At 50.8% G+C, this 14,271-nt stretch overlaps 1 protein-coding gene across 4 annotated transcripts in view; it reads right to left on the bottom strand.

Annotated features, from left to right (window-relative positions):
* Positions 1-1,177: 1,177 nt before the first annotated feature.
* The window catches only part of MCF2L2 (MCF.2 cell line derived transforming sequence-like 2), a 211,932-nt gene continuing 198,838 nt past the window's right edge, over positions 1,178-14,271 (bottom strand). The window contains exons 26-29 of one of the 4 annotated variants that reach the window (XM_070406723.1): positions 10,303-10,347; positions 7,338-7,444; positions 6,801-6,936; positions 1,178-2,002 (exon numbers count right to left, since the gene is read on the bottom strand). In XM_070406723.1, coding sequence (XP_070262824.1) covers positions 6,814-6,936; positions 7,338-7,444; positions 10,303-10,347 — 275 coding nt within the window. In that variant the 3' untranslated portion in view covers positions 1,178-2,002; positions 6,801-6,813. Of the gene's footprint in view, positions 2,003-6,522; positions 6,596-6,800; positions 6,937-7,337; positions 7,445-10,302; positions 10,348-14,271 lie in introns of those variants that run through there. The other 3 variants (XM_070406722.1, XM_070406725.1, XM_070406724.1) reach the window with 3 other exon arrangements.

Here is a 14,271-nt window from a genome sequence, read left to right as displayed (position 1 = left end):
TTTTCCGATGGTCTTAGGCGATCCCTGTGAAAGGGTCATTCGACCACCAAAGGGTTCGCAACCCACAGGTTGAGAACCGCTGCTCTAGGGTTTGTGAGGGGATAGGGTGTGGGGATGCTCATCCCCACAATTTGAAGGGCACCTGAGATCATTTCTCCACCAGAGGTGGGAGTCTGAGGCAGCGCCTGCCCATTCTCTCTTATGGTGGGTCTTCATTTTCCTTAAGACCTTGAATTAAGCCAGAGATGCCTCTCAGCCAGGGGACAGTCAGCCCCTCCGTCATGAGGGTGGGCAAGAGTCTTAGTGGTTAGAGCTCAGTGGTTAGAGCATGGTCCGTCTCCGTGTGCTCACTAAGCATCTGAGGCAGCCACGGCTGCCTCACCTGGGGCCTCACCTGGTGAGGAGCAGGAGAACTGAGCTTGGAGTCAGGGAGATGTGGGCTAGAACCTGGCCTTTGCAACTCCCCAGCTGTACGACCTGGGGTGACCCCTCGGGGCCTCGGTTTCTCCTGCTGTGTCATCTGCTGTGTAATGGAGAAAACAATGCCTATTCCCAGGTGGCGTTACAAACCCAAAGTTCCTGGGACACAAAAATGACTCAATATCTTTGAAAGACAACTTTTTCATGTCTTATATCCTCCCTCTATTAAGTTAGCCAAAACAATGGAGGATTATCTCTCAGGCCTATGCATCTGAGTGAAGAATATACTGTGGGGCCTTGACTTACGAGTTTAATTCTTCCCGAGACCAAGCTCGTTAAGGAGCTCATTAACTCAAATTACTCTGTCAACTCAATGCAAAAAATCGGCCGAGAGACAGCTGGTATCTCAAAAAACTCGTTAGTCGGGACACTTGTAAATCAAGGCCCCACTGTACATTCGTGGCCTATAGTATTACTATCAATAGAATGAGATCAACACAACACAGGGGTGTGTGTGTGTGTGTGTGTGTGTGTGTGCGCGCGCACGTGCGCGCGTATGCATCACAATTCATCCCGTAACAACGGTCCGTCCTGTTAAATGTTCTGTGTGCACTTAAGAGGACTGTTGCTGGAAAGGGGCCCTGGCCCTGCACGGTCTGCTAGGGCTGGCTGGCAGTGTGTGGGTTCTGGACTTCGTGCAGGAAACATCTCACAACATGAGTCCAGGTGAATTTTAGAGGATGTTTATTAGGGCAGGGACAGTGAAACAAGGAGGGACCTAGGACAGGAGCAGCAGCAGGAGAGGGACTGGGTGGGGAAATGAGCCCAGGCTGGGCAGCTTTGTCTCACTGAGAAGTCAGAGAAAAGGGGGCCTTGGAGACAGGGTCAGGGGGTAAGGCTGGGATGAGCTTCCGCAGCCCACTGCTCCCCTGGTTGCAAGTCTCATAGGGACCCTTAGAGTTTAGGAGATTCGTGCCTGTGGGGAAAGAAGCCTAGGGAAGAAGAAGGGGAAGGACATGTTTTTCCTTAAATTTCAGGTTAGATGTTGCCTTGTGAACTCAGCTCTCTCATGAGTTCAAGAAAAGTTGTACATTTGTGTATTTTCCAGATTTTTTAAAATCTCGCACGTGTGGAGATAGTTCTCCTTCTAGCTTTCCACATCTCAAGCAGAAGATATTTTTAACAGCAGCATGGAGTTCCAATTATGTCAGGACAATACCTTATTAACCAGCTTTTTATTATTTAATATTATATCTGTTATCCATCGTTGCTTAACAAATGACCCCACAACTTAGCAGCTTAAACCAAACATTTATCATCTCATGATTCCCCTGGTAATGAATTCACAAGCAGCTTAGCTGGGTGCTTCTGGCTCTGGGTCTCTCATGAGGTTTCAGCCACGAAATCAGCTGGAACTGAAGCCGCCGGAAGGAAGGCCTGGCTGGGGCTGGAGAGCCCACCCCCCAGGTGGCTCATTCACGTGGCTGTGGGCGTGGGGCTTCAGTTCCTGCATGTGGGTCTCGTCATGGGGCAGCTTCAGTGTCTTCTCAACACGGTAGCTGGCTTCTTCCACAGTGACTAACTCAAGAGGCAGAATGAGGAAGAAGGCAAAATGCTTTTTATAACACAATCTTGAAAGTCTGTTACCATAACTTCCACCACATCCTATTGAGCCTGCAGCTCCTACCTGCCGCTCCCGCTCATCCCGGCCCCACTGTGCCTGCTGCGGGCTTGCGCCCAATCAGTCCAGATAGGGAGAGGCTCATGCTGCCGCAGCAGCACTCACCAGCCATGAGCCCTGTGTCTGGCGCCCTCCCAACGGGAGTGGCCTGTGAGATTGGGCTGAAACCAGCTCTCCAACATCCCCCGAGGGGTCCCAGATTGCCAGAGGGCACAGGCCAGGCTGAAGGACCCCACCAGTGCACGATCAGGCCGGGGAGGGACCGCGGGAGGGCTCCAGGGCATGTCCAGCCCATTTCACTCAGCCCCGATCGGCCAGACCCCAGCAGCAAGCTAACCTACAGGTCAGAACATCTGCCTCCTGGTGGTCAGTGCACCTCATAGCTACTGGTCGACCAGTTGACTGTCTGCCCCCTGGTGGTCAGGCAATGTCATAGTGAGTGGTTGAGCAGCCTTAGCATATCATTAGCATATTACGCTTTGATTGGTTGTTCTGCCACTCGGTCTATTTGCATATTACCCTTTTATTATCTATACTAATAATAGAGAAATATGCAAATTATGCATTACAGCATCACATCATGACCGGATCAGCAGGCTGCGTTCCCGCCCTCTGCTCAGGCAGCTGTAGAGGCCCAGGGTAGAATAGGATACAATCAATAGGAGGGGATAAGAAAGGAGAGGGAGAGGAAGGCAGGCCTGCATGCAGACAGGCCGAGAGGAGAAACAGAAATACAGAAAGGGAACAAGAAAAAGACTCAGGAATGGAAAAGGGAAGGAAACGCGGGGCTGCACACGGGAGGGGTGGCAGGTGCACCCAGTGAGGGGTGGGAGGAGGGTGGTGGCCCCTGGCATAGGCCATTGGCAGGGAGGCACCCATGGGTCTGGGATGGAGTGGTGGACGGTCTGAGGCCTTCTGGGCAGAGGTGCTCCTGCTTTGCTTTAAGAAGGGAGGAAGGGAGGGAAGAACTTTATAAAGGAGTCAGTAGAGAGCAGAGTTAAAGAAGGAAAGAGGATGTATGAGTGAACTGTAGGAGCTATAATGAAAATCAAGTATAGTTGTGTACTGGGGACAGATTTTAAAAGTAGGAATCAGAAAAGAAAAAAGATAAATGATAGTGAATAATTAGGCAGGTAGATAGATAGATATTAAAACAGTGGAAGTAAGTAGAGAAGAATGTATGAGAGAGAAAGAGGCAAGGAAGAAAAGTTTTAAAGGGGAGCTGGTAGAGCTTAAAAGGAGAATGGGAAGAAGGAAGAAATGGCAGGGGGAGCAAAGCAGGTCTGAGGGAGGAATTGAAGACAAAAATTAAGGTGGGAAGGAAGGAAAAGGGGAGGGAGGGCAGGGGTAAAGATGAAAGAAGGAATGTGGTGAGGGAGGGAGGGTAGGAGAAAGATGGGAATAAGGATGATGGAACAGAAGTAGAAAATAAGGAGAAAAGAAAAGTTTATAAATGATGAGTCAGTAGGAAAAAGCACTACATAAAGGAGAGAGAAAAATTGTGTGAGAGGGAGAAGCCAATAAGGAAGTCAAATACAATTGTGTGTGAAGGGGATAAGATAAAAAAAACAAGTTAATAGGGGTGACCAGGTCGGCAGGGGAGGGCAGTTAGGGGGATCAGGCAGGCAGGCAGAGTGGTTAGGGCAGGCAGGCAGGTGAGTACTTAGGAGCCAGAGGTCCCAGATTGCGAGAGAGTGCAGGTCAGGCTGAGGGACAACCCTCTCTGTGCACAAATTTCGTGCACCGGGCCTCTAGTATAGGATAATTTTGTTGTCAAACTCTTACACTCTTCTGCCTATTCTACAAAATATATTCTGGAAATGCTGGTTTAGAGGATCTCTGTTTCTATTTATGTCCTAATGCACGGCTGGTGTTTAGTGTGGACTCAGACTCGGTCGGATTTCACAGATCCACGGCTGCTTTTAGTGCAACTGCTTCAGCCAAGGCCCTTGCATTTGGGGTGACTGCATTTCCATGCCTCAGCGACATGTTGAACTCTGGGTCCCTCTAGTGGGCAACAGGCAACGTTGTGAAGCCACGGATGGTTTGAACAAGTTGTGAAAGGAGGCTGGAGGATTTTATCTAATGGGTTTGGATTCTTCTCCGTTTATTTAAATGGAAAGGTGACACAAACTTCATTCACAGAGGAGCCCCCTCCCCCGCCTTTAAGAAGTCTATTTCCTGAGTGAGCTGTATGTCCAGGCCTATGGTGCCCACAGCCCCTCCTTGAGTAGCCTGTCCCTTAGCCTCTGCCCTTTGCTGGCCACACAGTCAAAGGGCTTTTTTTATGAGCAAAGTGAGTCACTTATTTTTGTTTTTCTTAAATCTGAAGTGATTTTCTTGAGCCTCACAGGAAATGCGCCTCCCCGTATTCGTTACCCACTCCATTCCAGAAACAAACCAAGGGACTGGAGACTCGGCCAAACCTCATGTCCAGCGAAAAGTTAAAATCAGCTCACCCTAACAATTCCCAAACTAACTAAATCCAAAACGAAAACTAACTCCAGAGCCCAGCGTGCTGGGTGTTAGCTGTGATTTCTTAGCTTCGGGCCTACGCTTCTGTTCTCTGCTCTGTGGTATTGGGCCACTCGCCATGCCTCCTTCACCAGCTAGCTGCTCCCTGAACGGTTCAGCCCACAGGGCAGACGGATCAGAGGCTAGAGGAGGGGGGGGGGGGGGTGGACACGCTCCTTCCGGGGAGCCTGCGTTCCCGTTGGCATCCCCTGGCAACTGGTCTTCACCCTGAGAGCCATGGTGGTTCCGCAGCTGCGGTCTGCCCTCCCCCAAACCTCCACACCAGCCTCATCGCAGCCCTTTAGAGGCAGCAGCGCCAGCCGAAGCACCCCTTCTCTGCACCAGCTCTGAGGACATCTGTCCACCGGAAGGTGCCCCCAGCCTCAGGGCCACCTCCCATCCTTCCCTTTGTTCCCTCAGTCCTTGGGGGGAGAGCTGCTTCGTGCAGTTAGAATCTCCATAACATCGCATTATCACTTTTGTTTTTCCCTTAAAAATCTCTACTAGTTGAATAATGATTCTTTATATTAAATTCTTTCTTAAAAGAACTGCTATGGTGTCTCTCTGTTGATTGGATCCCGACTGACAAATTCTAGAGTAAATAGTTCTGAAAATAAAATGAGTAAAAATACAGAACAGAAAAAAATTAAAATGGCAAAGACATAGCTGAAAAGAAATAACTAAGAAAATGAAATAATTTAAAACAAAATAACTAAAAAAACCTAAATGACAAAAATGTAAAAGTAAAAAGCCCAGAACCCCAAATAACTAAACAACTGTGAACGTAAGTCACTTTAAAACTAAATAACTAGGAGGAAACCCTAAAATAACTAAAAACATTTTACTCTAAAAAATATGTCAATCCCTAACCGGTTTGGCTCAGTGGCTAGAGCATCGGCCTGCGGACTGAAGGGTCCCAGGTTCGATTCCGGCCAAGGGCATGTACCTTGGTTGCAGGCACATCCCCAGTGGGGGGTGTGCAGGAGGCACCAATCGATGTTTCTCTCTCATCGATGTTTCTAACTCTCTATCCCTCTCCCTTCCTCTCTGGAAAAAAATCAATAAAATATATTTAAAAAAATATGTCAAATAACTAATTTGGAAATATAATTCTTAAAAAGAAGTAACTATAACTGAAAATGAGTAACTAAAAAAATGAACCTTTAAAATAAAATCATTATCAACAGGTAACTTTAAAGCTATGACATTAAATAACTAAAACTAAAAACTAATAAAACAAAAAAATAAATTAATTAAAAAACGAGTAAATCTAAACAGAAATATGCCCGAAGTTAACTTGTAACCAACCAATCCTCTGTGAAAGGAAACAACCCTGGAGCAAAGTCACCACAAGCATCACTCCCCCCGCCCCCCCCCCCCCCGTGACCCCCTTCCCCCCCCCAAGCAGGGACCAGAGGAGAAGAGGAGGAGGCGGGGGGGGGGGGGGGGGGGGGAGGGGGGTCTTCCGCCCTCGGGTGGAGCTGCTCAGGTCCTCCAGCTCAGAGGAGAGGCCTCAGCGGACCCCGCCCCCCGCGACCCCCCCCCCCCGCCCCCACTCCGGGAGAAATTTGGCAACACCCGAGGGCATGGTTTTGATCGTCATAGCTTGGGTGAGTGGGAGCTACGGCCCCTGCGGGGAGAGGAGAGGCCAGGGCAGCTGCTACACACCCTAGAGCGCACGGGCCGGTCCTCGTGGGGGACTGTCCGTCCCACGCGTCACAAGCGCGGACTCCGGGAAACCCCGGGCTGCGCCCTCCGGCGCGCAGAGCAGCGAAGGTCTCCGGGGAGTCGGCACCGAGCCCCGCGCTCCCGCCGGCTCCCGCAGCGGCGCCCGGGCTCTCCGTGGGCGGGGCCCGGGCGGCTCCCGAGTCCCCGGGAAGGCGGCCGGGGCGCGGGGCTAGGGAGGCGGGTCCGCGGGCTCGGAGCCCCTCCGCCGAGGGCGGCCTGGGGCGGCTCCGCTGAGCGAGGAGGCGCGGCTGTCTGGAAGGAGTGCCAGTTTTCTGGGGGTCCCCTCTCCCCGCCCCCCACCCCGGCAGCCCGCCCTCGCCCGCCCGCGCTGCTTCTGCCCAGACATTCGTCACCTCCCCGCAGGGGCGAGCCCCCAGCGCTCGCCACAGTTGTGTCCATTGCCCTGAATTCCAAGATAAAGTCAGAGAAGCGCTGGCTGATAAGTCCGCGTACCCACCTTCCTTCCTCGTTCACACTCGCGTGTCCCTCTGATCCTCGCCTCCCTTTTCTCCCTGGATGAGTTCTCCCGCGTCCAGAGCAGACGTGGGGGAACAGGTGCCAAAACTGTCGTCCAACTGGAAAAGCCCCGAGAGCTGGAAGGGCGGGGGCGGGGGTGCACCTCAGAGTCAGCTGGGGTGCCGGGCCAGGCCCACGCACGGACTCCCCCTGGCAGAGCGCGTGCACCCCGGCTCCTCCACCCCCGGCTCGCCCACCCCGGCTCGCCCACGGGGCCACTCAGGGTCCCACCAGGCGGCCCCTCACTACCGCCAGAAACCAGCGCGTTGCTAAGGAGCCGGCGCTGGGGGGCGCGCTGGGCTGGGAGGTCTGAGCCCCTCTGCAGAGGCAGTGGCCTCAGCTTCCCGGACTAGGCCAGGTGCTCAAAGGGTAGAATCAAGGAAAGGAGGGCGAGGGGGTGGGAGAGGAAGAGGGGCCCGGGGAAGCTGTTGAACAGGAATGAGGGAGAATGCGAAAGAGGCAGCAGGAAATAAATTACACCCAGAGCGCTGCTCTCCTTCTCCATATCTTCTGCCACTTCACCGTCTTCAAAGGTTTCCACGGAGATGCACGCCCCGCTGGAGCAGCCTGGGTGGAGAAGGGAAGCTGTAGGGAAGAGGGTGGGAGAGGGTGGGAGAGGGTGGGAGGGCCCTGCTGCCAGGGAAGGGCAGCGCCTGTCCCAGGAGCCCATTCTCCCACCTCTAACTCCCACCCTCCCGGGGCGCACTGCTTCACCTGGGGTGGGGGGCGGGGAAGGGGGGTCTGTGATCTCCAGGTTCCCTTTCCAGCTCTGAATTCTGTGACTGTGACTGATAGCCCCACCTCCTGTTCTCCCAGAAAAAAAACGCGCTCACTCTTTCTGTGCTTGACTACCTTTCCACCTGCCTCCCTTTCTTGCTCTTATTTCTCTCCCCGGGGTGACTGCCCGTTTCCTTAGCAGCCTCTGCCAGTGTCACTGCACTGCCCATGAGGACCAGGAGTACAATGAATGGGTTAATTAACCAACAGTCACCACTGTGCACCTGCTATGCGCCCAGGGCTATGAGATTCTGTGGGGAACAGCAACTCCCACACGTACTGAGGCTGCTGGCGCCTGGGGCTATGTCAGGACAACTGCACCAGGGCCTTAGCCCATTTTACAGATGAAGAAACTGAGATAAAAGAGGAATAATCACTTGGAGAAATTCCCTTGGCCCCTGAGCACTGCAGCTGGGCTCCACAGCATTCCTGCTCTGCTCCACATGCTCTCAGGCAGACTAAGGAGGAGCAGAAAGATCCCACGTGGCAGCCCCAGGCATGTCAGCCCAGTAAGCAGAGATCTGGAATCTGACAGCTGGAGAATTTCTGTTCGGTGAGAACTCAGAGGGAGGGGGCCACACACGGGGAGGGAGGTTGTTCCCAGCAGAGTAATGGCCTTGAAGGGGAGCAGAAGGAGCTTACAGCTTGGGGTGCACTGGAGGCTCATTATCTGGGGGAGCAGCCTGTGGTCATGTGGGAGGTCCTGTGTTCTGGGGCCCAGGGTCCCCCCAGAGCAGGCCAGTGGGGGCTGTGTGAGCAGCATGGGAGCTGCCATCAGCCCCCTTCGGGAGGCCTCCAGAAACCCTGGTTTAATTCCTGGTCCCAGCACGCGGTTAGGGGTGAGGCAGTTGAGGGTAAAATGAGAAACTGGTTCTAGGAGATGCCTCCCACCGTCATCTATATGTGACTCAGGGGCATCTGCTGGGACCCCTAGAGGTGCCTCTTCAGGGCAATCGTCCCACCTGGGGTTCCTATGCCAGGAGCAGACTGTGAGAGAAGGAATGTTGGTCCTGCAGGAAGGCTGTAGCGGGGATGGGAGCAGCCAGGCCCTCGACCACCCCCTGGGTGACCCGAAGGGCTGGGTCTCCAGGGTCCATGGTCTCAGTGCCTAGACAATGCTGGTTCCAGAGACCAGAAAGCCACCAGCTGGGAGGATGGGAGTGGGGGTTCTGGCCTCCAACAGCTGTAGAACCCCCACAGCCTGCGGTGGGCATGGCTGGAGGCAACTTGGGAACTGAAAGACCTGACAAGTTCCAGCTCCCTCTAAGTCAGTGGTTCTCAACCTTCCTAATGCCGCGACCCTTTAATACAGTTCCTCATGTTGTGGTGACCCCCAATTTCATTGTTACAAATTGAACATAATTAAAGCATAGTGATTAATCACAAAAACAATATGTAATTATATGTGTTTTCTGATGGTCTTAGGCAACCCCTGTGAAAGGGGCGTTCGACCCCCAAAGGGGTCGCAACCCACAGGTTGAGAACCGCTGTAAGTGCACCTGAAGGGAGATGCAAATTTTACATCCCAACACAACGCACACACATAAGAGCATTTATAAAGTTAAAACACAAGTTGATGGAACCATATTACTCTCACAATGTGTGATGTCTTTATTCAACAATTATTATTTTTCTTAAATATATTTTTATTGACTTCAGAGAGGAAGGGAGAGGGAGAGATATAAACATCACTGCTGAGAGAGAATCGTTGATCGGCTACCTCCTGCATGCCCCCTACTGAGGACCGAACCCGCAAAGCAAGCCAGGCATGTGCCCTTGACCGGAATCGAACCTGGAACCCTTCAGTCCGGTGGCCAAGGCTCTATCCACTGAGCCAAACTGGCTAGGGCTCAACAATTATTCTATTCTTTTCTATTCTGCCCTACTCTGGGAGATAGAGGAGGAAAGGGGCTGTGGGAGGGGGTGGGTCGCTCACAATCACCTCACAATACTTTTTGAGGGAGAGTTTCTTCTGAGACCAACTGCAGATGCTCTGCTTGTTCCCCCAGGTGTCTCCCCCAAGGGCCCTGGGCTCTGGGCAGCAGAGACAAAGCCCTATTCACCCAGTATCCTCCTGGGAGAAACCAGACTTGGCAGAACCTGGCAAACCTTGGAGAAAGTCCCTCCATCCAAGCCCCTGGTTCTACAGGGAGGACAGTGCAGCTCAGGGCTGCCGTTGCTGGACCTCTGTCACGTCCACATTTAATCCCTTCCTCCTGGGCTCCCTGGCCATGGGCTCTGTGGCACGAAGAGTCTTAGGAACTAAGCCTTCGGTGCTGCGGAGGTGGCAGCACTGAGGGGACCCCAGAACCTCAGGCCCAGGGTCTCCAGGTCCCAGGCACGTGACTGAACAGGTGAGACCCCCACTGCCCGGTGGGAGGAGCAGGGGTTTGGAGTCAGACCTGAGAGCAATTCTACTTTGCCAAGCGCTCACGACTGTGTGCTCACGGGTAAGCCACTTCTCTGAGCATCAGCTCCTTGTCTCTAAAATGGGGATGATGGTTTCTATTCTGCAGGGTTGGTGTTAGCAAAAATGTTTACAAATGTCTGGCACATCGTAGGAATTCAACAGATAACACTGTTACGATTATTGTTAATGGTAATTGCGATGATACTACAGAGAAGGTCTCAGAACAGCACTCCAAGTGTGGGTTATTGTTACTCACATTCGGGGGAGGTTTGTCGGCCATTGTCTTCATCCTCATAAACATCTGGGGGAGGAAACAAATTATAAAGGTAATAAATAAATGGCTTTAAAAGGAAACACAGAGCAAACACACACACACACACACACACACACACACACATACACACACACACCAGAAAAACCACTCCAAACATACAGGCCCTGGACAGACGTTCAATATGAGTACAGCAATATTTTAAGTGATGGCTGTATTCTTAGAAAATGAGCCGAATGGTGCGTTGGCTCCAGTACCAGCCAAGGTCTGGCAGCATGTTGGGAAGATACTTCCCAGTTCATGTACCAGAATGAGCCTAAAGCATCTTGGTGGAGAAGGGCAAGAAGGATGGGAAAGGTGGGCCATGAAGACTCACGCCGGTCAGGACTGGGGTGGCTGCTCTTCCCTCAGCGGGCGATCTTTGCAGCACAGAGCACCTACCTCCGAACTGGTTTGGGGAACTTTGGTGTAGTTTTAGCACTTAATGTTTGGAATCCTACTCTTTTAGTTTGCTTAAACTACTCAATGAAATTTGTTAACAAGTGAACCCATTAGTGAGTTTAAATGTTTTTGGGAAATTACCAACCTTGGTGATGAAACTATGGCTTTTCCCTTGCTGTCCACTAGATGGCGCAAAGGGACCACTGTAGCTCCAGTGAGTTCACCGGCAGCTCCTACCCGACAGGGGAAACGTTTTTTATTTTCTTTCAAACTAGCTTTTTCTCTATTCCTTACAATTTGCGATGGCTTTTTAAGGACCATCTCTATCACATAAACTGACGTACATCATTTTCACTTGGGGGATGGGGTGGTGGTGGTGGAGAGCTGCCTTAAAGTCATGCCCAAGCCCCTGGAGGAACAAGTGTGGGGAACTAGCTGCGAAAGATAATATGCTAACAAAATGCCCAAGTCATCTCATTTAATCCTCTCAGGAAGACTGTACAGCATTACCTCCGTTTTATAAAATAAATGATGAAAAGACCCTGAGCACAAAGAGGTTAAGTAATTCACCCAAAGGGATGGAGCTGGATTTGAGCTGGGTCTGTAAGCCTTCAGTGCCCGAACCCTTAACTGTTGTTCTGTGTGTGCTGCTCACGGAGCTCCTTCTTGGCCGGCTAGGGGTTAACGCAAGGGGTCACTTCCTGCCTAACCCATCGCAGGAGCTCTCCAGAGTTCACAAAGGAGCTCTCTCTAAGATCTTTCCATGGGTACTAGGCTGGATGAATATCGTTTGCTTGGTGGCCCAGAGTGTAAACTTGGACATCTAGGCCAGTCTATACTACTATCTGAAGCTTCCATTTCCTTTGCAAACCTGTCTTTGGCCCAAAGGAAGGGAATCACTCCCAAGCATTCAATCAATAGTTCTCAGATTTCACATATTCTTGTGGCCTCCTCCCCACCCTCCCTCCCTCCCACCTTCTTTCCCTTCCTTTCATGCATTTTCTGTTGCTCAAGTCTCTGCCAGCTTCTAGGGAAGTCTGAGCCGGCTGTCTTAGTCTTTCAGAGCTACTAAGAACTGGAGTCAAAGAAATGTTACAACTGGGAAACCACCTCTAGCTCAACAACCAGATGCTCTCAAATGTCTGGGTTGGAGTAAGCCCATAGTGGGGTGGGGGTAAGGGTGGGGGGAGGACAAGCTGATGTCTCTAGTTGAGTCTAGTCAAAGCCTTGCCCATTTCCTCAGAGATTTGATGGGAATTTTTCAGTAAGACTAAAATACAAAGCTCCTCCTCCCCCCAATGTGTATGGCTCCAATTTTTTTTTAAATATGCATTTTTATAAACAAAATGTCTGAGGTGAAATATTTACAGTGGTTATCTAGGTTATCTCTGATTTGCATTTCTGTATATTTTAAACGTTTGATAATCTACATATATATTCTTTTTGTAAGTAGGAAAGGAAACTTAAAATAGTTAAAACCAATTGGTCAAGCATCTAAAATAACCTGCAATCTCACCAGAAATGACTGTTTGCTAGAACTTATTTTCTTCATCATAAGAGTGCATGAAATAATTTTGAATAACAATAAGATAATAGTAAAAATAATGAAAGTAACTACATTATCTAGATATGAAAGGAATTCCCACAGGTATCAGCAAACAACCCTTAAGTGCTACACTAGAGGGTTATAGGTAGTAAAGCAGTTCTTGGCTCCACCAATAATACCCTGAGGGACCAGATAAGGGACCCACAATTAGGCCTGCCCCCTGCAGGGGAGGGTGGAGCCCCGGGGGCTGTGACTTAAAAGGGTTATAGACAGGCTCTTCCTCTGATACCTTTGGTGCAAAATGGTTATTCAAATGTTATGTATCCTTCAGTGGCCAAGGCTTTGCAAATCGGGGACAAAAACTGAATTCAGAATTCAGAATTTTCAGCACAATTCAAGCTAGTAAAATACTCCTACTTAATTGTCTTACGTTCCCCAGTAGCACCAGGAATAGCAAGTTCATCTGCTCTGTGACTGTTCCTCATGACGTTGCTTGGGTTCTCATGAGAATTCCCACCTACAGCCTTCCCCCGCCCAGGCTTATTGCTACTGGCAGGAGGAATCCTAGCACCATGTCCTCAGAGAAAGCAGTTGTCACCCTGGAGGGAATAATTGTACTGATCATCATGAGGGTGTCAGCTGTTACTAGAGGAAGGTGTCTGGCATCGGGTGTCTGGTGACTCACCAGGACATTTCACAACCCTCTCATGTCATCACTTGTAACTGTAAATGGGAAAATGAAAGAGAACAATGGCCAGACAAGAGTCTGGGGCGCCCACTGCACATATCACTAGTAGAATTGCCAGAGAAGAAGGAGGGGGGGTGTAGAATTAGTGGGAGGGAGATGACGACTGAAAGACAGAATCCAAGGACCAACAGCAGCAGCAGGTGGGAGGCAGAGAGATTTAAGTAGGAAGCTTACTCTGCCCCCTGGTGAAAATATCTTTCTTGGGAACCACTCCCTCTAGAGCAGCGGTTCTCAACCTGTGGGTCGTGACCCCTTTGGGGGGTCGAACGACCCTTTCACAGGGGTCACTTAAGACCATCGGAAAACACATATATAATTACATATTGTTTTTGTGATTAATCACTATGCTTTAATTATGTTCAATTTGTAACAATGAAAATACGTCCTGCATATCAGATATTTACATTACGATTCATAACAGTAGCAAAATTACAGTTATGAAGTAGCAACGAAAATATTTTATGGTTGGGGGTCACAACATGAGGAACTGTATTAAAGGGTCGCGGCATTAGGAAGGTTGAGAACCACTGCTCTAGATCCACTGAGACTAAGATTGCAGGGACAGGGAGGACAAATTCCCCACGTGGATATTTGACAGGAGTGTGGTAATGAATAAGGTCACAACTTATTTGACCTCTTGGCTCCCAGGTTCATATATTCTGCCTCCTGGGGGCCTGGTGCCATTGGTTTAAGGTTAGCACCCCCACCCCGCAGTGTCATGCCCAATGCTGCTGCTCATCCTCGCTTTCCAAAGGCTACTCCATGGCTCTGTCAGGCTGGCCGCTTCTGAGCGGGGTGATGTGTGGTAGGACTGGTGGGTCGATTCTGTGATGTATGCACATGATGAGTCTCTCCATCAAAGCAATGTTCTATGGTTGATCAGACACCACACAGGTCCCTACAGTGATGCTCACTGAGGCACTGTGGGCAGGAAAGCACACGTGTCAACCTCACTCAGGATGAATCGCTGTACTTTCCAGCCTAGAACGGGTCTCATGAAATCAACTCATGGGATGGTATCCAACTGGGGCTCAGCTTAGATCTCCGTGCTGGTGGTTGGACAGTCAACAGCGGAATTGCTACATCAGTCTGGACGGCAGGGAGCCCATGCTGCTGGACCCGTGCACAGCCTCCCATTCTGCTGCCAAGACTTCTCCACTTAGGAGCCCACTGTGTGGGCACTGGGTGCTGAGGGAGAAGCTGGCTGGCACTTGCTGGC

The sequence above is a fragment of the Myotis yumanensis genome, unplaced genomic scaffold (genome assembly GCF_028538775.1).
Source record: "Myotis yumanensis isolate MYYU_CA2020_CCGP unplaced genomic scaffold, mMyoYum1.0.hap1 SCAF_2, whole genome shotgun sequence".
Lineage (NCBI taxonomy): Eukaryota > Metazoa > Chordata > Mammalia > Chiroptera > Vespertilionidae > Myotis > Myotis yumanensis.
This window is presented reverse-complemented; position numbering and strand designations above follow the sequence as displayed.